The sequence below is a fragment of the Hyperolius riggenbachi genome, chromosome 7, assembly GCF_040937935.1.
Source record: "Hyperolius riggenbachi isolate aHypRig1 chromosome 7, aHypRig1.pri, whole genome shotgun sequence".
Taxonomy (NCBI): Eukaryota; Metazoa; Chordata; class Amphibia; order Anura; family Hyperoliidae; genus Hyperolius; species Hyperolius riggenbachi.
The window spans coordinates 1,743,268-1,769,118 of NC_090652.1; the positions used below are offsets into that span (position 1 = coordinate 1,743,268).

At 49.4% G+C, this 25,851-nt stretch overlaps 1 protein-coding gene across 2 annotated transcripts in view; it reads right to left on the bottom strand.

Moving 5' to 3' along the window:
• LOC137524050 (syntaxin-binding protein 4-like) overlaps positions 1-25,851 on the bottom strand; it is a 265,426-nt gene that overhangs the window by 115,386 nt on the left and 124,189 nt on the right. For both annotated transcript variants that reach the window (XM_068243473.1, XM_068243474.1), the window contains exon 14: positions 7,542-7,678. In XM_068243473.1, the coding sequence (XP_068099574.1) occupies positions 7,542-7,678 (137 nt within the window). The remainder of the gene's footprint in view (positions 1-7,541; positions 7,679-25,851) is intronic.

Here is a 25,851-nt window from a genome sequence, read left to right on the forward strand (position 1 = left end):
TATTATTATGTATTTATATAGCAGTGACATCTCCTGCAGCACATTACAGAGTACATAGTCATGTCACTGACTGTCCTCAGAGGAGCTCACACTCTAATCCTACCATAGTCATAGTCTAATGTCCTACCATATTATTATTATTATTATGTATTTATATAGCACTGACATCTTCTGCAGCACATTACAGAGTACAGAGTCATGTCACTGACTGTCCTCAGAGGAGCTCACTCTCTAATCCTACCATAGTCATAGTCTAAATGTTTGAACCCCATCAATAAAATAACGTTTCAGCCCTCAGCAAGCAGACACAGTACTAAAAATAAGTTACCTCAAACTTAATTAAGTTTGACAATACATTTCTTAAATCCAGTCCTGGCCAAAAGTTTTGAGACAGTCAAAAATATTGGAAATAAGAAAAGTTGGTGCTTAAGTTTTTATAATAGCAATTTGCATATACTCCAGAATGTTATGAAGAGTGTTCAGATGAATTGCATAGTCCTTCTTTGCCATGAAAACTAACTGAATCCCCCAAAACCCCTTTCCACTGCATTTCATTGCGGTCATTAAAGGACCTGCTGAGATCATTTCAGTAATCGTCTTGTTAACTCAGGTGAGAATGTTGACGAGCACAAGACTGGAGATCATTATGTCAGGCTGATTGGGTTAGAATGGCAGACTTGACATGTTAAACGGAGGGTGATGCTTGAAATCATTGATCTTCCATTGTTAACCATGGTGACCAGCAAAGAAATGCATGCAGCCATCATTGCGTTGCATAAAAATGGCTTCACAGGCAAGGATATTGTGGCTACTAAGATTGCACCTAAATCAGCAATTTATAGGATCATCAAGAACTTCAAGGAAAGAGGTTCAACTCTTGTTAAGAAGGCTTCAGGGCGTTCAAGAAAGCCCAGCAAGCTCCAGGATCATCTCCTAAAGAGGATTCAGCTGCACTCACAGTGAGGCAAATGAACAGATTGATCTTCTGCAGAAAGTATGGTGAATGGACTGCTGAGGACTGGGGCAAAGTCATATTCTCCGATGAAGCCCTTTTCCGATTGTTTGGGGCATTTGGAAAAAGGCTTGTCAGGAGAAGAAAAGGTGAGCACTACCATCAGTCCTGTGTCCTGCCAACAGTAAAGTATCCTGACACTATTCATGTGTGGGGTTGCTTCTCATCCAAGGGAATGGGCTCACTCACAATTTTGCCAAAAAACACAGCCATGACTAAAGAATGGTACCAAAACACCCTCCAACAGCAACTTCTTCCAACAATCCAACAACAGTTTGGTGAAGAACAATGCATTTTCCAGCACGATGGAGCACTGTGTCATAAGGTAAAAGTGATAACTAAGTGGCTCGGGGACCAAAACGTTGACATTTTGTGTCCATGGCCTGGAAACTCCCCAGATCTGAATCCATTGAGAACTTGTGGTCATTCCTCAAGAGGCTGGTGGACAAACAAAAACCAACTAATTCTGAGAAACTCAAAGAAGTGATTATGAAAGAATGGGTTGCTGTCAGTCAGGATGTGGCCCAGAAGTTGATTGAGAGCAGCCCAGTCGCATTGCAGAGGTCCTGAAAAAGAAGGGCCAACACTGCAAATACTGACTCTCTGCATAAATCTCATGTAATTGTCAAAAAAGCCTTCGAAAACGTATGAAGTGCTTATAAATATATTTCAGTACATCACATAAACAATTGAAACAAAGATCTAAAAGCAGTTTAGCAGCAAACTTTGTGAAAACTCATATTTTTGACAGTCTCAAAACTTTTGTCCAGGACTGTACTTTTTAGAGCAAACCCATTTCCTAAAAAAGGGTTGGAACGATGTTTAAATATCACAATGATTTGCAAGCCATGAAAATGTAATATTTATCTGAAAATATTACAAAGACCCAACAACATCACAAATACTGAAGTTGAGAAATAAAATTGTGTACTGATAAAATATACAAGCATTTTAAGTTTGATGTCAAGAACACACTTCAATTAAGTTGGGACAGGGCCTCTTTTCCACTGTGATGATGATGAAGCATTGTGAATGTTTCACTTCACTGCAGTTTATATTGAACGACTTTAGGCCCAGAGAAGGCGTGGATGTTTTCGGATCATGTGTATATTTGCATTTGCAGTTACTGAATAGACACAATGTTTTTCAGAAGTGGTCCTGAGCCAATGCATGACAGAATCCTGTCTGCTCGTATTAAAAGGAGGGCCTGAAGATTACAGCCATCCAGTACTGGCATGGGGCCTTGTCTCCTGCACACAGTGGTTTCTTCCAATTCTCTACAAATGTTATTGATAATGAATTGAAGATGATTAAATCCCCAAATGTTTTCCAGTTTTTTCACTGGAGAATGTTGTTCTTGAATGATTACGCTATTTGCCAATTCTGTGTTTCACATACTGGTGTCCTCCTCCCCATCTTCACTGTCTGGGAGGCTCAGCTTCTCCAAGATGCATTTTTTACACCCAGTCCTGTTACTGACCCGCTAATAAGAAACCTCAGTCGTCTGAGATGTTTTACCAGGAGTTTTGTGTGCATTATTTGACTTTTACAGACCCTTTGTTGTCCCTTTTCTCACTTTTTTAATCCATTTTCTGGCATCTCATATATTTTATTATAATATAAATTTTTCGGTTTCAACATTTGTCTTTGTAGTATTTTCAAGTAAACGTGGGCTTTTACTGATTTGCAAATCACTGAAATCTGTTTCTCTTCCACACACACACAGCCCTGACTTTGTTTGGAAATACTGCTGCGCTATATTCATGATCGGACGCTGGAAATATTTTCTTTTCTGTTTTGACAAAAACTGCCATACTTGTTCTACAACATTTTTTTTTACAATAAACATTAATTATGAAGTCGGTGTTTGCCCGTTGTAAAATCTGTCCTTACCCTGATTTATATCCTGAAATTAATTTTAGGTGGTGACATCTTCGCTGCTGGCAGCTGCATCACTACTGAATGTTTGTTTCTGAGAATTCCAAAGCCAGTACATAATAAACCTGGTCTCCTATAGCTAAACCGCCTAGGTTGTGACATCACTGGGGGGAGGGGCTACACATCAATATATAGCAATATATAGCTATAGGAAGTGTTTCTGATAGTGAAAACAGGAAAATTACTGTAAATGTAAGTATCAGAATAATTTAAAGCATTGTACTGTATGACACTACAGGTCCTCTTCAAGCATATTTAATTCTAAATAATGGTTTCTTGTTGCATACTAAAATAACATAATTGGTGGCTTAATTGTCATTGGTCTGTCCAAACCTCTAGGTATGTTTTGGGTACAGAGACGGAGCTACAGTTTGGATATTATGTCAGTACTCAGATTACAGATTTCTATACTGACATGACTCCTCCCCCAGTAACATGCAGGAAGGACAGGATAGCTGCAGCACCTTGATGACCAAAGAGTGGAAGGCAGACCCTACAGACCCCTCCCCCAGTAATGTGCAGGAAGGACAGTAGACCTGCGCACCTTGGTGACCAGAGAATGAAAGGAGGACCCTACAGACCCCTCCCCCAGTGAAGTAAGGGAAAGACAGGAGAGCTGCTGCACCTTGGTGACCAGGGAGTGGAAGGCGGACCCTACAGACCCCTCCCCCAGTAACATGCAGGAAGGACAGGAGAGCTGCTGCACCTTGGTGACCAAAGAGTGGAAGGCAGACACTACAGACCCCTCCCCCAGTAACATGCAGGAAGGACAGGAGACCTGCGCACCTTGGTGACCACAGAATGGAAGGAGGACCCTACAGACCCCTCCCCCAGTAATGTGCAGGAAGGACAAGAGAGCTGCTGCACCTTGGTGACCAGGGAGTGGAAGGCGGACCCTACAGACCTCTCCCCCAGTAACATGTAGGAAGGACAGGAGAGCTGCAGCACCTTGATGACCAAAGAGTGGAAGGCGGACCCTACAGACCCCTCCCCCAGTAATGTGCAGGAAGGACAGGAGAGCCGCGCACCTTGGTGACCACTGAGTGGAAGGCGGACACTACAGACCCCTCCCCCTATAATGTGAAGGAAGGACAGGAGAGTTGCATCACCTTGGTGACCACAGAGTGGAAGGCGGACCCTACAAACCCCTCCCCCAGTAATGTGCAGGAAGGACAGTAGACCCGCGTACCTTGGTGACCACTGAGTGGAAGGCGGACCCTACAGACCCCTCCCCCAGTAATGTGCAGGAAGGACAAGAGAGCTGCTGCACCTTGGTGACCAGGGAGTGGAAGGCGGACCCTACAGACCACTCCCCCAGTAACATGTAGGAAGGACAGGAGAGCTGCAGCACCTTGATGACCAAAGAGTGGAAGGTGGACCCTACAGACCCCTCACTCAGTAATGTGCAGGAAGGACAGGAGACCCGCGCACCGTGGTGACCACTGAGTGGAAGGCGGACCCTACAGACCCCTCTGTCACAGGAGCCCTAGTGGTCAGACCGCAAATTGCCTTCCAATCGGTTTCAGCACACAGACCATGTAAGCTTTGGTCGTGATCTTTGCGCAGAAACCGACAGAAATTTGGGCAGCAGCTCGACCAGAAGGGAGCCTGTGAGGTACGGTAATTACAACTTACACACGATTTCAGGGTATAACTGCCACCACCACTGGTATGGGCCAGTGGACCCGACTGACTGACTAGTCCTGTGAATAAAAACGGTTAAACACACTCTATTCTGTCTAGATATCAACAATAGTAGTAGCGTCTCTCCAGAGACCTGAGTTCAGTTCCTGTGTATGCTAAATAATAGGGTAGCAGGACAGTGAATGACTTTAGTAAAGTCTTTATTCACAGCAATATAAATAATTAATATATACAGACAATTATTAAAATCAACAATTATTGAAACATTATTAGCCAGTATGAAAAATAAAAGAAAGGGAGAAAAAATACTTAGTTTCATGGAAAGATGTCCTTTAGTGGGAAGAATCAAAGTTCCTTGGTAAAGTCCTTTGTTTCAGCTCAATTTAAAATCCAAGCAAAATGGAAAATGTCCTTTGTTTAAGTTCAGACAAGATGGCCGATCAAGATGGCCGCTAGCCATGTGTCCTCTGGCTAGCACCAGACAGCTCTCATATAGATGGAATGTGGAGGACTGAACATGACCATCACATATTCATATTTCTCAGACTAGGCCAGTTCATATGATACCAAACCGGGCATGCAAACATGCCCAAGTTTGGTATCATATGAACTGGCCTAGTCTGAGAAATATGAATATGTGATGGTCATGTGTGTGCGGAAAGCGTAAGCTGAGATATGACAAATGTCATATTTGGTGGGCATAGAGCACCCCCCCAGGGAGCTCACCACCCCTGTCCAACCCCTGGGCTGTACTTGAGGCTCCACCCAAAGGTGTGCATTGTTCAAAAGTGTTTGCAAGGGACCACTCCCTCAGTCCTCCACCCTCCACCCTCCACCCTGCTTTTCAGCCATACACAGAAACTGATCCCAGGTCTCTGGAGAGACGCTACTACTATTGTTGATATCTAGACAGAATAAAGTGTGTTTAACCGTTTTTATTCACAGGGCTAGTCAGTCAGTTGGGTCCACTGGCCCATACCAGTGGTGGTGGCAGTTATACCCTGGAATCGTGTGTAAGTTGTAATTACCGTACCTCACAGGCTCCCTTCTGGTCGGGCTGCTGCCCAAATTTCTGTCGGTTTCTGCGCAAAGATCGCGACCAAAGCTTGCATGGTCTGTGTGCTGAAACCGATTGGAAGGCAATTTGCGGTCTGACCACTAGGGCTCCTGTGACAGTGGTGGCAGCGGTGGGATCCCCCGAGTTCTGGTTATGCCAGTGGCCCCAATTTAATATCAAAATACTCACAAGATCCGGACCAGCAGAATGATCTAACTTTCACATTTCTCACCTGAACGGTATTGCTTAAACATGCTCAAAATCCTAAACTCCATGCTTTCTTATTCTGCCTATATGGCTGCCCTGCTGGGGGGAAAGCAGGTTTTGAATAGCCCCCTGCTGGGATTAGCTTCCTGAACGCAAGGGTTTGTTCCTGCTCATTAGCATATCAAAAGAGCCATCCTGCAGTTAAGTTAGGCAGGGGAAAAAAAAAAAATTGTAGTTTAAAAAACCAGGACTGTCAGTTCTGCTTGCTGCAAGGACTAGCAAATCCGACCAAGACATCGGAAAGTCGACGGCGAATCGGCCAGATTCGCCGACGTTCCTTCCGGCTGTTCCGTGACAGCTGGGAGGAAGAGAAACTCCAGGTTGCTACAGGTAGCCCCTACACAACCAATCCAGACTCTATTGATCTGAACCGCAATCGATGCAGAGAATGGAGTGCGATCGCATTTTCTTCACGGGCAGTTCCAGGGCGCGTCTGCGGCCCCGCAACCGTCCGTGACACCCTCCCCCAGTAATGTGCAGGGAGGACAGGAGACCTGCGTTTCTTGGTGACCACAGAGTGGAAGGCGGACCCTACAGACCCCGCCCCCAGTAACATGCAGGAAGGACAGGAGACCTGCGCACCTTGGTGACCACAGAGTGGAAGGCGGACCCTACAGACCCCTCCCCCAGTAATAGGCATGAAGGACATGAGACCTGCGCTTCTTGGTGACCACAGACTGGAAGGCGGACCCTACAGACCCCTCCCCCAGTAATGTGCAGGGAGGACAGGAGACCCGCGCACCTTGGTGACCACTGAGTGGAAGGCGGACCCTACAGACCCCTCCCCCAGTAATAAGCAGGAAGGACAGGAGACCTGCACACCTTGGTGACCACAGAGTGGAAGGCGGACCCTACAGACCCCTCCCCCAGTGATGTGTAGGAAGGACAGGAGAGCTGCTGCACCTTGGTGACCACAGAGTGGAAGGCGGACCCTACAGACCCCTCCCCCAGTGATGTGCAGGAAGGACAGGAGAGCTGCTGCACCTTGGTGACCACAGAGTGGAAGGCGGACCCTACAGACTCCTCCCCAGTAATGTGCAGGAAGGACAGGAGACCTGCGCACCTTGGTGACCACAGAGTGGAAGGCGAACCCTACAGACCCCTCCCCCAGTAATGTGCAGGAAGGACAGGAGAGCTGCTGCACCTTGGTGACCACAGAGTGGAAGGCGGACTTTAGAGACCCCACCCCCAGTAACATGCAGGAAGGACAGGAGAGCTGCTGCACCTTGGTGACCACAGAGTGGAAGGCAGACCTTACAGACCCCGCCCCCAGGAACATGCAGGAAGGACAGAAGACCTGCGCACCTTGGTGACCACAGAGTGGAAGGCGGACCCTACAGACCCCTTCCCCAGTAACATGCACGAAGGACAGGAGAGCTGCTGCACCTTGGTGACCAGGGAGTGGAAGGCAGACCCTACAGACCCTCCCCCAGGAACATGCAGGAAGGACAGGAGAGCTGCTGCACCTTGGTGACCAGGGAGTGGAAGGCGGACTTTACAGACCCCTCCCCCAGTGATGTGCAGGAAGGACAGGAGAGCTGCTGCACCTTGGTGACCAGGGAGTGGAAGGCGGACCCTACAGACCCCTCCCCCAGTAACATGAAGTACAGGAGACCCGCGCACCTTGGTGACCACAGAGTGGAAGGCGGACGTGTCCAGTAGATTGGCCACTTCACAATGCGTGAACAGCAGAGAGCCGCTGTCTAGCCCCGCCTCCTCCAGCTCGTCCTGCAGGGAGTACTGCAGCACCTGGTTCAAGTCTGGTGAGAAAGCACAGCAAACAGCACTCATTATATTATTATCCTGTCATTATATCACATTCCTGTAGGGGGCGCACAGCTCAGCCTTGTTCTAGGAGTTTATTCTCCTCCATTCTCTCGTCCCACAGAGCTTTCTAAACTTATTTTTAACTTCGTAATCAAGAAAAAGTTGGAGCAAAGGTCTTACATTTTATCCCCGCCCACTTCCTGCGAACTACAAGTCCCGCCTCCTCATGTAGATTCAAGGGCTGGCCAATGTGATACAAATAATTCTGAGATGGTGCAGGAGTATGCAAATTTGTTATGCAAATATATGCATCATGAAAATTCAGGGAGGGCTCTTGCAGCAATTCTGAGGGGTGTCACTCAGCAATTACTTTTCTCCTATGTTGCTGTCACTTACAGTAGGTAGTAGAAATCTGACAAAAATGACAGACTTTGGTCTAGTCCATCTCTTCATGGGGGGATTCTCAGCGTGGCCTTTATTCTTTATCAAGACAGTCCTTGAAAAGGATGTATATAAAGTTGCTAGCCGGCCTCCCTGCTCGCTGCACACTATTCTGGCAGCTGGACGGAGCAACTGCCATTCACTAAGTGCTTTTGAAGATAAAGAAATCCTAGAGAATCCCCCATGAGGAAATGGGCTAGTCCAAAACCTGTCAGTTCTGTCAGATTTCTACTACCTGCTGTAAGTGACAGCAACATAGGAGAAAAGTAATTTATGGCTCATTTTACTCTGGAAGAAATGTACTTCTTATTTGTATGTGTTTGGACATATTTTACATTTTAAATTTTTTGTGATATTGATCCTTTCAGGACCAGTTCTTCCCCCCCCCCCCCCCCCCCCGCCCCCGCATCAATAGTCATAGCGCACAGCTGTCCTTCTTTTGAACAGAACAGTCCCTCTTTGGGAGCCCGGTCCCTCTGTCCCTCTTTCTGCCTCATTTGTCCCTATTTCCAGACCAATGCACAGATTTATGTAAATATATGTATTGGTTACTGGAAAATGTGTTTAAGTGACTATTTTTCTTATTTTCAAATGTTAATGTGAATGAAAATGACCCAGGATAGAAAGGACCAGTGTGGTTTGATTTAAAAAATAGCTTATTTTTCTTATGAAATCTTTATGGCATGTGTGACTGGGGTGTGATCAGGGGTGTGATTAGAGAGGTGGCTTAAGTGTCCTTCTTTCTGTTCGCTAAGAAGACTAGGTTCACAGTGCTCAGTGGCGTTGCAGAATAATTCTACATGTCAGCTTACTGCCCATACAATGCTATGGGCCTGGTCACAGCACTGCGCTGTAACTGATCATTGCCCATACAATGCTATGGGCCTGGTCACAGTACTGAGCTGTAACTGATCACTGTCCATACAATTCTATGGGCCTGGTCACAGTACTGCACTGTAACTGATCACTGCCCGTACAATGCTATGGGCCTGGTCACAGTACTGCGCTGTAACTGATTACTGCCCATACAATTCTATGGGCCTGGTCACAGTACTGCGCTGTAACTGATCACTGCCCATACAATGCTATGGGCCTGGTCACAGTACAGCGCTGTAACTGATCACTGCCCATACAATGCTATGGGCCTGGTCACAGTACGCTCTGTAACTGATCACTGCCCATACAATGCTATGGGACTGTTCACAGTACTGCGCTGTAACTGATCACTGCCCATACAATGCTATGGGCCTGGTTACAGTACGCTCTGTAACTGATCACTGCCCATACAATGCTATGGGCCTGGTCACAGTACTGCACTGTAACTGATCACTGCCCATACAATGCTATGGGACTGGTCACTGTACTGCACTGTCACTGATCACTGCCCATACAATTCTATGGGCCTGGTCACAGTACTGCGCTGTAACTGATCACTGCCCATACAATGCTATGGGCCTGGTCACAGTACTGCGCTGTAGCTGATCACTGCCCATACAATGCTATGGGCCTGGTCACAGTACTGCGCTGTAACTGATCACTGCCCATACAATGCTATGGGCCTGGTCACAGTACTGGGCTGTAGCTGATCACTGCCCATACAATGCTATGGGCCTGGTCACAGTACTGCACTGTAACTGATCACTGCCCATACAATGCTATGGGCCTGGTCACAGTACTGCACTGTCACTGATCACTGCCCATACAACGCTATGGGCCTGGTCACAGTACTGCGCTGTAACTGATCACTGCCCATACAACGCTATGGGCCTGGTCACAGCACTGTGCTGTAACTGATCACTGCCCATACAATGCTATGAGCCTGGTCACTGTACTGCGCTGTAACTGATCACTGCCCATACAATGCTATGGGCCTGGTCACAGTACTGAGCTGTAACTGATCACTGCCCATACAATTCTATGGGCCTGGTCACAGTACTGCACTGTAACTGATCACTGCCCATACAATGCTATGGGACTGGTCACAGTACTACGCTGTAACTGATCACTGCCCATACAATGCTATGGGCCTGGTCACAGTACTGTGCTGTAACTGATCACTGCCCATACAATGCTATGGGCCTGGTCACAGTACAGCGCTGTAACTGATCACTGCCCATACAATTCCATGGGCCTGGTCACTGTACTGTGCTGTAACTGATCACTGCCCATACATTGCTATGGGACTGGTCACTGTACTACGCTGTAACTGATCACTGCCCATACAATGCTATGGGCCTGGTCACAGTACTGCGCTGTAGCTGATCACTGCCCATACGATGCTATGGGCCTGGTCACAGTACTGGGCTGTAGCTGATCACTGCCCATACAATGCTATGGGCCTGGTCACAGTACTGCACTGTAACTGATCACTGCCCATACAATGCTATGGGCCTGGTCACAGTACTGCACTGTCACTGATCACTGCCCATACAACGCTATGGGCCTGGTCACAGCACTGCGCTGTAACTGATCATTGCCCATACAATGCTATGGGCCTGGTCACAGTACTGAGCTGTAACTGATCACTGTCCATACAATTCTATGGGCCTGGTCACAGTACTGCACTGTAACTGATCACTGCCCGTACAATGCTATGGGCCTGGTCACAGTACTGCGCTGTAACTGATTACTGCCCATACAATTCTATGGGCCTGGTCACAGTACTGCGCTGTAACTGATTACTGCCCATACAATGCTATGGGCCTGGTCACAGTACTGCGCTGTAACTGATCACTGCCCATATAATGCTATGGGACTGGTCACAGTACTGCGCTGTAACTGATCACTGCCCATACAATGCTATGGGCCTGGTCACAGTACAGCGCTGTAACTGATCACTGCCCATACAATGCTATGGGCCTGGTCACAGTACGCTCTGTAACTGATCACTGCCCATACAATGCTATGGGACTGTTCACAGTACTGCGCTGTAACTGATCACTGCCCATACAATGCTATGGGCCTGGTTACAGTACGCTCTGTAACTGATCACTGCCCATACAATGCTATGGGCCTGGTCACAGTACTGCACTGTAACTGATCACTGCCCATACAATGCTATGGGACTGGTCACTGTACTGCACTGTCACTGATCACTGCCCATACAATTCTATGGGCCTGGTCACAGTACTGCGCTGTAACTGATCACTGCCCATACAATGCTATGGGCCTGGTCACAGTACTGCGCTGTAGCTGATCACTGCCCATACAATGCTATGGGCCTGGTCACAGTACTGCCCTATAACTGATCACTGCCCATACAATGCTATGGGCCTGGTCACAGTACTGCGCTGTAACTGATCACTGCCCATACAATGCTATGGGCCTGGTCACAGTACTGCCCTATAACTGATCACTGCCCATACAATGCTATGGGCCTGGTCACAGTACTGCCCTATAACTGATCACTGCCCATACAATGCTATGGGCCTGGTCACAGTACTGCACTGTAACTGATCACTACCCATACAATGCTATGGGCCTGGTCACAGTACTGCGCTGTAACTGATCACTGCCCATACAATGCTATGGGCCTGGTCACAGTACTGCGCTGTAGCTGATCACTGCCCATACAATGCTATGGGCCTGGTCACAGTACTGCCCTATAACTGATCACTGCCCATACAATGCTATGGGCCTGGTCACAGTACTGCCCTATAACTGATCACTGCCCATACAATGCTATGGGCCTGGTCACAGTACTGCACTGTAACTGATCACTACCCATACAATGCTATGGGCCTGGTCACAGTACTGCGCTGTAACTGATCACTGCCCATACAATGCTATGGGCCTGGTCACAGTACTGGGCTGTAGCTGATCACTGCCCATACAATGCTATGGGCCTGGTCACAGTACTGCACTGTAACTGATCACTGCCCATACAATGCTATGGGCCTGGTCACAGTACTGCACTGTCACTGATCACTGCCCATACAACGCTATGGGCCTGGTCACAGTACTGCGCTGTAACTGATCACTGCCCATACAACGCTATGGGCCTGGTCACAGCACTGTGCTGTAACTGATCACTGCCCATACAATGCTATGAGCCTGGTCACTGTACTGCGCTGTAACTGATCACTGCCCATACAATGCTATGGGCCTGGTCACAGTACTGAGCTGTAACTGATCACTGCCCATACAATGCTATGGGCCTGGTCACAGTACTGTGCTGTAACTGATCACTGCCCATACAATGCTATGGGCCTGGTCACAGTACAGCGCTGTAACTGATCACTGCCCATACAATTCCATGGGCCTGGTCACAGTACAGCACTGTAACTGATCACTGCCCATACAATGCTATGGGACTGGTCACAGTACTACGCTGTAACTGATCACTGCCCATACAATGCTATGGGCCTGGTCACAGTACTGTGCTGTAACTGATCACTGCCCATACAATGCTATGGGCCTGGTCACAGTACAGCGCTGTAACTGATCACTGCCCATACAATTCCATGGGCCTGGTCACTGTACTGTGCTGTAACTGATCACTGCCCATACAATGCTATGGGCCTGGTCACAGTACTACGCTGTAACTGATTACTGCCCATACAATGCTATGGGCCTGGTCACAGTACTGGGCTGTAGCTGATCACTGCCCATACGATGCCATGGGCCTGGTCACAGTACTGGGCTGTAGCTGATCACTGCCCATACAATGCTATGGGCCTGGTCACAGTACTGCACTGTAACTGATCACTGCCCATACAATGCTATGGGCCTGGTCACAGTACTGCACTGTCACTGATCACTGCCCATACAACGCTATGGGCCTGGTCACAGTACTGCACTGTCACTGATCACTGCCCATACAACGCTATGGGACTGGTCACTGTACTGCGCTGTAACTGATCACTGCCCATACAATGCTATGGGCCTGGTCACAGTACTGCGCTGTAACTGATCACTGCCCATACAATGCTATGGGCCCGGTCACAGCACTGCGCTGTAACTGATCACTGCCCATACAATGCTATGGGTCTGGCCACAGTACTGCACTGTAACTGATCACTGCCCATACAATGCTATGGGCCTGGTCACAGTACTGGGCTGTAGCTGATCACTGCCCATACAATGCTATGGGCCTGGTCACAGTACTGCACTGTAACTGATCACTGCCCATACAATGCTATGGGCCTGGTCACAGTACTGCACTGTCACTGATCACTGCCCATACAACGCTATGGGCCTGGTCACAGTACTGCGCTGTAACTGATCACTGCCCATACAATTCTATGGGCCTGGTCACAGCACTGTGCTGTAACTGATCACTGCCCATACAATGCTATGAGCCTGGTCACTGTACTGCGCTGTAACTGATCACTGCCCATACAATGCTATGGGCCTGGTCACAGTACTGAGCTGTAACTGATCACTGCCCATACAATTCTATGGGCCTGGTCACAGTACTGCACTGTAACTGATCACGGCCCATACAATGCTATGGGACTGGTCACAGTACTACGCTGTAACTGATCACTGCCCATACAATGCTATGGGCCTGGTCACAGTACTGTGCTGTAACTGATCACTGCCCATACAATGCTATGGGCCTGGTCACAGTACTGCGCTGTAACTGATCACTGCCCATACAATGCTATGGGCCTGGTCACAGTACTGCGCTGTAACTGATCACTGCCCATACAATGCTATGGGCCTGGTCACAGTACTGCACTGTAACTGATCACTGCACATACAATGCTATGGGCCTGGTCACAGTACTGCGCTGTAACTGATCACTGCCCATACAATGCTATGGGCCTGGCCACAGTACTGCACTGTAACTGATCACTGCCCATACAATTCTATGGGCCTGGTCACAGTACTGCGCTGTAACTGATCACTGCCCATACAATGCTATGGGCCTGGTCACAGTGCTGCGCTGTAACTGATCACTGCCCATACAATTCTATGGGCCTGGTCACAGTACTGCGCTGTAACTGATCACTGCCTATACAATTCTATGGGCCTGGTCACAGTACTGCACTGTAACTGATCACTGCCCATACAATGCTATGGGCCTGGTCACAGCACTGAGCTGTAACTGATCACTGCCCATACAATGCTATGGGCCTGGTCACAGCACTGCGCTGTAACTGATCACTGCCCATACAATGCTATGGGCCTGTTCACAGTACTGTGCTGTAACTGATCACTGCCCATACAATGCTATGGGCCTGGTCACAGCACTGAGCTGTAACTGATCACTGCCCATACAATGCTATGGGCCTGGTCACAGTACTGCGCTGTTACTGATCACTGCCCATACAATTCTATGGGCCTGGTCACAGTACTGCGCTGTAACTGATCACTGCCTATACAATTCTATGGGCCTGGTCACAGTACTGGGCTGTAACTGATCGCTGCCCATACAATGCTATGGGCCTGGTCACAGTACTGGGCTGTAACTGATCGCTGCCCATACAATGCTATGGGCCTGGTCACAGTACTGCACTGTAACTGATCACTGCCCATACAATGCTATGAGCCTGGTCACAGTACTGCGCTGTAACTGATCACTGCCCATACAATGCTATGGGCCTGGTCACAGTACTGGGCTGTAACTGATCACTGCCCATACAATGCTATGGGCCTGGTCACAGTACTGCACTGTAACTGATCACTGCCCATACAATGCTATGGGCCTGGTCACAGTACTGGGCTGTAACTGATCGCTGCCCATACAATGCTATGGGCCTGGTCACAGTACTGGGCTGTAACTGATCGCTGCCCATACAATGCTATGGGCCTGGTCACAGTACTGCACTGTAACTGATCACTGCCCATACAATGCTATGGGCCTGGTCACAGTACTGGGCTGTAGCTGATCACTGCCCATGCAATGCTATGGTCCTGGTCACAGTACTGCACTGTAACTGATCACTGCCCATACAATGCTATGGGCCTGGTCACAGTACTGCACTGTCACTGATCACTGCCCATACAACGCTATGGGCCTGGTCACAGTACTGCGCTGTAACTGATCACTGCCCATACAACGCTATGGGCCTGGTCACAGCACTGTGCTGTAACTGATCACTGCCCATACAATGCTATGAGCCTGGTCACTGTACTGCGCTGTAACTGATCACTGCCCATACAATGCTATGGGCCTGGTCACAGTACTGAGCTGTAACTGATCACTGCCCATACAATTCTATGGGCCTGGTCACAGTACTGCACTGTAACTGATCACTGCCCATACAATGCTATGGGACTGGTCACAGTACTACGCTGTAACTGATCACTGCCCATACAATGCTATGGGCCTGGTCACAGTACTGTGCTGTAACTGATCACTGCCCATACAATGCTATGGGCCTGGTCACAGTACAGCGCTGTAACTGATCACTGCCCATACAATTCCATGGGCCTGGTCACTGTACTGTGCTGTAACTGATCACTGCCCATACAATGCTATGGGCCTGGTCACAGTACTGCGCTGTAACTGATTACTGCCCATACAATGCTATGGGCCTGGTCACAGTACTGGGCTGTAGCTGATCACTGCCCATACGATGCTATGGGCCTGGTCACAGTACTGGGCTGTAGCTGATCACTGCCCATACAATGCTATGGGCCTGGTCACAGTACTGCACTGTAACTGATCACTGCCCATACAATGCTATGGGCCTGGTCACAGTACTGCACTGTCACTGATCACTGCCCATACAACGCTATGGGCCTGGTCACAGCACTGCGCTGTAACTGATCATTGCCCATACAATGCTATGGGCCTGGTCACAGTACTGAGCTGTAACTGATCACTGTCCATACAATTCTATGGGCCTGGTCACAGTACTGCACTGTAACTGATCACTGCCCGTACAATGCTATGGGCCTGGTCACAGTACTGCGCTGTAACTGATTACTGCCCATACAATTCTATGGGCCTGGTCACAGTACTGCGCTGTAACTGATTACTGCCCATACAATGCTATGGGCCTGGTCACAGTACTGCGCTGTAACTGATCACTGCCCATATAATGCTATGGGACTGGTCACAGTACTGCGCTGTAACTGATCACTGCCCATACAATGCTATGGGCCTGGTCACAGTACAGCGCTGTAACTGATCACTGCCCATACAATGCTATGGGCCTGGTCACAGTACGCTTTGTAACTGATCACTGCCCATACAATGCTATGGGACTGTTCACAGTACTGCGCTGTAACTGATCACTGCCCATACAATGCTATGGGCCTGGTCACAGTACTGCGCTGTAACTGATCACTGCCCATACAATGCTATGGGCCTGGTCACAGTACTGCGCTGTAGCTGATCACTGCCCATACAATGCTATGGGCCTGGTCACAGTACTGCGCTGTAACTGATCACTGCCCATACAATGCTATGGGACTGGTCACAGTACTGGGCTGTAGCTGATCACTGCCCATACAATGCTATGGGCCTGGTCACAGTACTGCGCTGTAACTGATCACTGCCCATACAATGCTATGGGACTGGTCACAGTACTGGGCTGTAGCTGATCACTGCCCATACAATGCTATGGGCCTGGTCACAGTACTGTGCTGTAACTGATCACTGCCCATACAATGCTATGGGCCTGGTCACAGTACTGCACTGTAGCTGATCACTGCCCATACGATGCTATGGGACTGGTCACAGTACTGGGCTGTAGCTGATCACTGCCCATACAATGCTATGGGCCTGGTCACAGTACTGCACTGTAACTGATCACTGCCCATACAATGCTATGGGCCTGGTCACAGTACTGCACTGTCACTGATCACTGCCCATACAACGCTATGGGCCTGGTCACAGTACTGCGCTGTAACTGATCACTGCCCATACAACGCTATGGGCCTGGTCACAGCACTGTGCTGTAACTGATCACTGCCCATACAATGCTATGAGCCTGGTCACTGTACTGCGCTGTAACTGATCACTGCCCATACAATGCTATGGGCCTGGTCACAGTACTGAGCTGTAACTGATCACTGCCCATACAATTCTATGGGCCTGGTCACAGTACTGCACTGTAACTGATCACTGCCCATACAATGCTATGGGACTGGTCACGGTACTACGCTGTAACTGATCACTGCCCATACAATGCTATGGGCCTGGTCACAGTACTGTGCTGTAACTGATCACTGCCCATACAATGCTATGGGCCTGGTCACAGTACAGCGCTGTAACTGATCACTGCCCATACAATTCCATGGGCCTGGTCACTGTAATGTGCTGTAACTGATCACTGCCCATACAATGCTATGGGCCTGGTCACAGTACTACGCTGTAACTGATTACTGCCCATACAATGCTATGGGCCTGGTCACAGTACTGGGCTGTAGCTGATCACTGCCCATACGATGCCATGGGCCTGGTCACAGTACTGGGCTGTAGCTGATCACTGCCCATACAATGCTATGGGCCTGGTCACAGTACTGCACTGTAACTGATCACTGCCCATACAATGCTATGGGCCTGGTCACAGTACTGCACTGTCACTGATCACTGCCCATACAACGCTATGGGCCTGGTCACAGTACTGCGCTGTAACTGATCACTGCCCATACAATGCTATGGGACTGGTCACTGTACTGCGCTGTAACTGATCACTGCCCATACAATGCTATGGGCCTGGTCACAGTACTGCACTGTAACTGATCACTGCCCATACAATGCTATGGGCCTGGTCACAGTACTGCACTGTCACTGATCACTGCCCATACAATGCTATGGGCCTGGTCACAGTACTGCACTGTAACTGATCACTGCCCATACAATGCTATGGGCCTGGTCACAGTACTGCACTGTCACTGATCACTGCCCATACAACGCTATGGGCCTGGTCACAGTACTGCACTGTCACTGATCACTGCCCATACAACGCTATGGGCCTGGTCACAGTACTGCGCTGTAACTGATCACTGCCCATACAATGCTATGAGCCTGGTCACAGTACTGGGCTGTAGCTGATCACTGCCCATACAATGCTATGGGCCTGGTCACAGTACTGCACTGTAACTGATCACTGCCCATACAATGCTATGGGCCTGGTCACAGTACTGCACTGTCACTGATCACTGCCCATACAACGCTATGGGCCTGGTCACAGTACTGCGCTGTAACTGATCACTGCCCATACAATGCTATGAGCCTGGTCACAGTACTGTGCTGTAACTGATCACTGCCCCTACAATGCTATGGGCCTGGTCACAGCACTGTGCTGTAACTGATCACTGCGCATACAATGCTATGGGCCTGGTCACAGCACTGCACTGTAACTGATCACTGTCCATACAATGCTATGGGCCTGGTCACAGTACTGAGCTGTAACTGATCACTGCCCATACAATTCTATGGGCCTGGTCACAGCACTGTGCTGTAACTGATCACTGCCCATACAATGCTATGAGCCTGGTCACTGTACTGCGCTGTAACTGATCACTGCCCATACAATGCTATGGGCCTGGTCACAGTACTGAGCTGTAACTGATCACTGCCCATACAATTCTATGGGCCTGGTCACAGTACTGCACTGTAACTGATCACTACCCATACAATTCTATGGGCCTGGTCACAGCACTGTGCTGTAACTGATCACTGCCCATACAATGCTATGAGCCTGGTCACTGTACTGCGCTGTAACTGATCACTGCCCATACAATGCTATGGGCCTGGTCACAGTACTGAGCTGTAACTGATCACTGCCCATACAATTCTATGGGCCTGGTCACAGTACTGCACTGTAACTGATCACTGCCCATACAATGCTATGGGACTGGTCACAGTACTACGCTGTAACTGATCACTGCCCATACAATGCTATGGGCCTGGTCACATTACTGCACTGTAACTGATCACTGCCCATACAATGCTATGGGCCTGGTCACAGTACTGTGCTGTAACTGATCACTGCCCATACAATGCTATGGGCCTGGTCACAGTACAGCGCTGTAACTGATCACTGCCCATACAATTCCATGGGCCTGGTCACTGTACTGCGCTGTAACTGATCACTGCCCATACAATGCTATGGGCCTGGTCACAGTACTGCACTGTAACTGATCACTGCCCATACAATTCTATGGGCCTGGTCACAGTACTGCGCTGTAACTGATCACTGCCCATACAATGCTATGGGCCTGGTCACAGTGCTGCGCTGTAACTGATCACTGCCCATACAATTCTATGGGCCTGGTCACAGTACTGCGCTGTAACTGATCACTGCCTATACAATTCTATGGGCCTGGTCACAGTACTGCACTGTAACTGATCACTGCCCATACAATGCTATGGGACTGGTCACAGTACTGCGCTGTAACTGATCACTGCCTATACAATGCTATGGGCCTGGTCACAGCACTGAGCTGTAACTGATCACTGCCCATACAATGCTATGGGCCTGGTCACAGTACTGCGCTGTTACTGATCACTGCCCATACAATGCTATGGGCCTGGTCACAGTGCTGCGCTGTAACTGATCACTGCCCATACAATGCTATGGGCCTGGTCACAGCACTGAGCTGTAACTGATCACTGCCCATACAATGCTATGGGCCTGGTCACAGTACTGCGCTGTTACTGATCACTGCCCATACAATTCTATGGGCCTGGTCACAGTACTGCGCTGTAACTGATCACTGCCTATACAATTCTATGGGCCTGGTCACAGTACTGCACTGTAACTGATCACTGCCCATACAATGCTATGGGCCTGGTCACAGTACTGGGCTGTAACTGATCGCTGCCCATACAATGCTATGGGCCTGGTCACAGTACTGGGCTGTAACTGATCGCTGCCCATACAATGCTATGGGCCTGGTCACAGTACTGCACTGTAACTGATCACTGCCCATACAATGCTATGGGCCTGGTCACAGTACTGGGCTGTAACTGATCGCTGCCCATACAATGCTATGGGCCTAGTCACAGTACTGCACTGTAACTGATCACTGCCCATACAATGCTATGGGCCTGGTCACAGTACTGGGCTGTAACTGATCGCTGCCCATACAATGCTATGGGCCTGGTCACAGTACTGTGCTGTAACTAATCACTGCCCATACAATGCTATGGGCCTGGTCACAGTACTGGGCTGTAGCTGATCACTGCCCATACAATGCTATGGGCCTGGTCACAGTACTGCACTGTAACTGATCACTGCCCATACAATGCTATGGGCCTGGTCACAGTACTGCACTGTCACTGATCACTGCCCATACAACGCTATGGGCCTGGTCACAGTACTGCGCTGTAACTGATCACTGCCCATACAACGCTATGGGCCTGGTCACAGCACTGTGCTGTAACTGATCACTGCCCATACAATGCTATGAGCCTGGTCACTGTACTGCGCTGTAACTGATCACTGCCCATACAATGCTATGGGCCTGGTCACAGTACTGAGCTGTAACTGATCACTGCCCATACAATTCTATGGGCCTGGTCACAGTACTGCACTGTAACTGATCACTGCCCATACAATGCTATGGGACTGGTCACAGTACTACGCTGTAACTGATCACTGCCCATACAATGCTATGGGCCTGGTCACAGTACTGTGCTGTAACTGATCACTGCCCATACAATGCTATGGGCCTGGTCACAGTACAGCGCTGTAACTGATCACTGCCCATACAATTCCATGGGCCTGGTCACTGTACTGTGCTGTAACTGATCACTGCCCATACATTGCTATGGGACTGGTCACTGTACTACGCTGTAACTGATCACTGCCCATACAATGCTATGGGCCTGGTCACAGTACTGCGCTGTAGCTGATCACTGCCCATACGATGCTATGGGCCTGGTCACAGTACTGGGCTGTAGCTGATCACTGCCCATACAATGCTATGGGCCTGGTCACAGTACTGCACTGTAACTGATCACTGCCCATACAATGCTATGGGCCTGGTCACAGTACTGCACTGTCACTGATCACTGCCCATACAACGCTATGGGCCTGGTCACAGCACTGCGCTGTAACTGATCATTGCCCATACAATGCTATGGGCCTGGTCACAGTACTGAGCTGTAACTGATCACTGTCCATACAATTCTATGGGCCTGGTCACAGTACTGCACTGTAACTGATCACTGCCCGTACAATGCTATGGGCCTGGTCACAGTACTGCGCTGTAACTGATTACTGCCCATACAATTCTATGGGCCTGGTCACAGTACTGCGCTGTAACTGATTACTGCCCATACAATGCTATGGGCCTGGTCACAGTACTGCGCTGTAACTGATCACTGCCCATATAATGCTATGGGACTGGTCACAGTACTGCGCTGTAACTGATCACTGCCCATACAATGCTATGGGCCTGGTCACAGTACAGCGCTGTAACTGATCACTGCCCATACAATGCTATGGGCCTGGTCACAGTACGCTCTGTAACTGATCACTGCCCATACAATGCTATGGGACTGTTCACAGTACTGCGCTGTAACTGATCACTGCCCATACAATGCTATGGGCCTGGTTACAGTACGCTCTGTAACTGATCACTGCCCATACAATGCTATGGGCCTGGTCACAGTACTGCACTGTAACTGATCACTGCCCATACAATGCTATGGGACTGGTCACTGTACTGCACTGTCACTGATCACTGCCCATACAATTCTATGGGCCTGGTCACAGTACTGCGCTGTAACTGATCACTGCCCATACAATGCTATGGGCCTGGTCACAGTACTGCGCTGTAGCTGATCACTGCCCATACAATGCTATGGGCCTGGTCACAGTACTGCCCTATAACTGATCACTGCCCATACAATGCTATGGGCCTGGTCACAGTACTGCGCTGTAACTGATCACTGCCCATACAATGCTATGGGCCTGGTCACAGTACTGCCCTATAACTGATCACTGCCCATACAATGCTATGGGCCTGGTCACAGTACTGCCCTATAACTGATCACTGCCCATACAATGCTATGGGCCTGGTCACAGTACTGCACTGTAACTGATCACTACCCATACAATGCTATGGGCCTGGTCACAGTACTGCGCTGTAACTGATCACTGCCCATACAATGCTATGGGCCTGGTCACAGTACTGCGCTGTAGCTGATCACTGCCCATACAATGCTATGGGCCTGGTCACAGTACTGCCCTATAACTGATCACTGCCCATACAATGCTATGGGCCTGGTCACAGTACTGCCCTATAACTGATCACTGCCCATACAATGCTATGGGCCTGGTCACAGTACTGCACTGTAACTGATCACTACCCATACAATGCTATGGGCCTGGTCACAGTACTGCGCTGTAACTGATCACTGCCCATACAATGCTATGGGCCTGGTCACAGTACTGGGCTGTAGCTGATCACTGCCCATACAATGCTATGGGCCTGGTCACAGTACTGCACTGTAACTGATCACTGCCCATACAATGCTATGGGCCTGGTCACAGTACTGCACTGTCACTGATCACTGCCCATACAACGCTATGGGCCTGGTCACAGTACTGCGCTGTAACTGATCACTGCCCATACAACGCTATGGGCCTGGTCACAGCACTGTGCTGTAACTGATCACTGCCCATACAATGCTATGAGCCTGGTCACTGTACTGCGCTGTAACTGATCACTGCCCATACAATGCTATGGGCCTGGTCACAGTACTGAGCTGTAACTGATCACTGCCCATACAATGCTATGGGCCTGGTCACAGTACTGTGCTGTAACTGATCACTGCCCATACAATGCTATGGGCCTGGTCACAGTACAGCGCTGTAACTGATCACTGCCCATACAATTCCATGGGCCTGGTCACAGTACAGCACTGTAACTGATCACTGCCCATACAATGCTATGGGACTGGTCACAGTACTACGCTGTAACTGATCACTGCCCATACAATGCTATGGGCCTGGTCACAGTACTGTGCTGTAACTGATCACTGCCCATACAATGCTATGGGCCTGGTCACAGTACAGCGCTGTAACTGATCACTGCCCATACAATTCCATGGGCCTGGTCACTGTACTGTGCTGTAACTGATCACTGCCCATACAATGCTATGGGCCTGGTCACAGTACTACGCTGTAACTGATTACTGCCCATACAATGCTATGGGCCTGGTCACAGTACTGGGCTGTAGCTGATCACTGCCCATACGATGCCATGGGCCTGGTCACAGTACTGGGCTGTAGCTGATCACTGCCCATACAATGCTATGGGCCTGGTCACAGTACTGCACTGTAACTGATCACTGCCCATACAATGCTATGGGCCTGGTCACAGTACTGCACTGTCACTGATCACTGCCCATACAACGCTATGGGCCTGGTCACAGTACTGCACTGTCACTGATCACTGCCCATACAACGCTATGGGACTGGTCACTGTACTGCGCTGTAACTGATCACTGCCCATACAATGCTATGGGCCTGGTCACAGTACTGCGCTGTAACTGATCACTGCCCATACAATGCTATGGGCCCGGTCACAGCACTGCGCTGTAACTGATCACTGCCCATACAATGCTATGGGTCTGGCCACAGTACTGCACTGTAACTGATCACTGCCCATACAATGCTATGGGCCTGGTCACAGTACTGGGCTGTAGCTGATCACTGCCCATACAATGCTATGGGCCTGGTCACAGTACTGCACTGTAACTGATCACTGCCCATACAATGCTATGGGCCTGGTCACAGTACTGCACTGTCACTGATCACTGCCCATACAACGCTATGGGCCTGGTCACAGTACTGCGCTGTAACTGATCACTGCCCATACAATTCTATGGGCCTGGTCACAGCACTGTGCTGTAACTGATCACTGCCCATACAATGCTATGAGCCTGGTCACTGTACTGCGCTGTAACTGATCACTGCCCATACAATGCTATGGGCCTGGTCACAGTACTGAGCTGTAACTGATCACTGCCCATACAATTCTATGGGCCTGGTCACAGTACTGCACTGTAACTGATCACGGCCCATACAATGCTATGGGACTGGTCACAGTACTACGCTGTAACTGATCACTGCCCATACAATGCTATGGGCCTGGTCACAGTACTGTGCTGTAACTGATCACTGCCCATACAATGCTATGGGCCTGGTCACAGTACTGCGCTGTAACTGATCACTGCCCATACAATGCTATGGGCCTGGTCACAGTACTGCGCTGTAACTGATCACTGCCCATACAATGCTATGGGCCTGGTCACAGTACTGCACTGTAACTGATCACTGCACATACAATGCTATGGGCCTGGTCACAGTACTGCGCTGTAACTGATCACTGCCCATACAATGCTATGGGCCTGGCCACAGTACTGCACTGTAACTGATCACTGCCCATACAATTCTATGGGCCTGGTCACAGTACTGCGCTGTAACTGATCACTGCCCATACAATGCTATGGGCCTGGTCACAGTGCTGCGCTGTAACTGATCACTGCCCATACAATTCTATGGGCCTGGTCACAGTACTGCGCTGTAACTGATCACTGCCTATACAATTCTATGGGCCTGGTCACAGTACTGCACTGTAACTGATCACTGCCCATACAATGCTATGGGCCTGGTCACAGCACTGAGCTGTAACTGATCACTGCCCATACAATGCTATGGGCCTGGTCACAGCACTGCGCTGTAACTGATCACTGCCCATACAATGCTATGGGCCTGTTCACAGTACTGTGCTGTAACTGATCACTGCCCATACAATGCTATGGGCCTGGTCACAGCACTGAGCTGTAACTGATCACTGCCCATACAATGCTATGGGCCTGGTCACAGTACTGCGCTGTTACTGATCACTGCCCATACAATTCTATGGGCCTGGTCACAGTACTGCGCTGTAACTGATCACTGCCTATACAATTCTATGGGCCTGGTCACAGTACTGGGCTGTAACTGATCGCTGCCCATACAATGCTATGGGCCTGGTCACAGTACTGGGCTGTAACTGATCGCTGCCCATACAATGCTATGGGCCTGGTCACAGTACTGCACTGTAACTGATCACTGCCCATACAATGCTATGAGCCTGGTCACAGTACTGCGCTGTAACTGATCACTGCCCATACAATGCTATGGGCCTGGTCACAGTACTGGGCTGTAACTGATCACTGCCCATACAATGCTATGGGCCTGGTCACAGTACTGCACTGTAACTGATCACTGCCCATACAATGCTATGGGCCTGGTCACAGTACTGGGCTGTAACTGATCGCTGCCCATACAATGCTATGGGCCTGGTCACAGTACTGGGCTGTAACTGATCGCTGCCCATACAATGCTATGGGCCTGGTCACAGTACTGCACTGTAACTGATCACTGCCCATACAATGCTATGGGCCTGGTCACAGTACTGGGCTGTAGCTGATCACTGCCCATGCAATGCTATGGTCCTGGTCACAGTACTGCACTGTAACTGATCACTGCCCATACAATGCTATGGGCCTGGTCACAGTACTGCACTGTCACTGATCACTGCCCATACAACGCTATGGGCCTGGTCACAGTACTGCGCTGTAACTGATCACTGCCCATACAACGCTATGGGCCTGGTCACAGCACTGTGCTGTAACTGATCACTGCCCATACAATGCTATGAGCCTGGTCACTGTACTGCGCTGTAACTGATCACTGCCCATACAATGCTATGGGCCTGGTCACAGTACTGAGCTGTAACTGATCACTGCCCATACAATTCTATGGGCCTGGTCACAGTACTGCACTGTAACTGATCACTGCCCATACAATGCTATGGG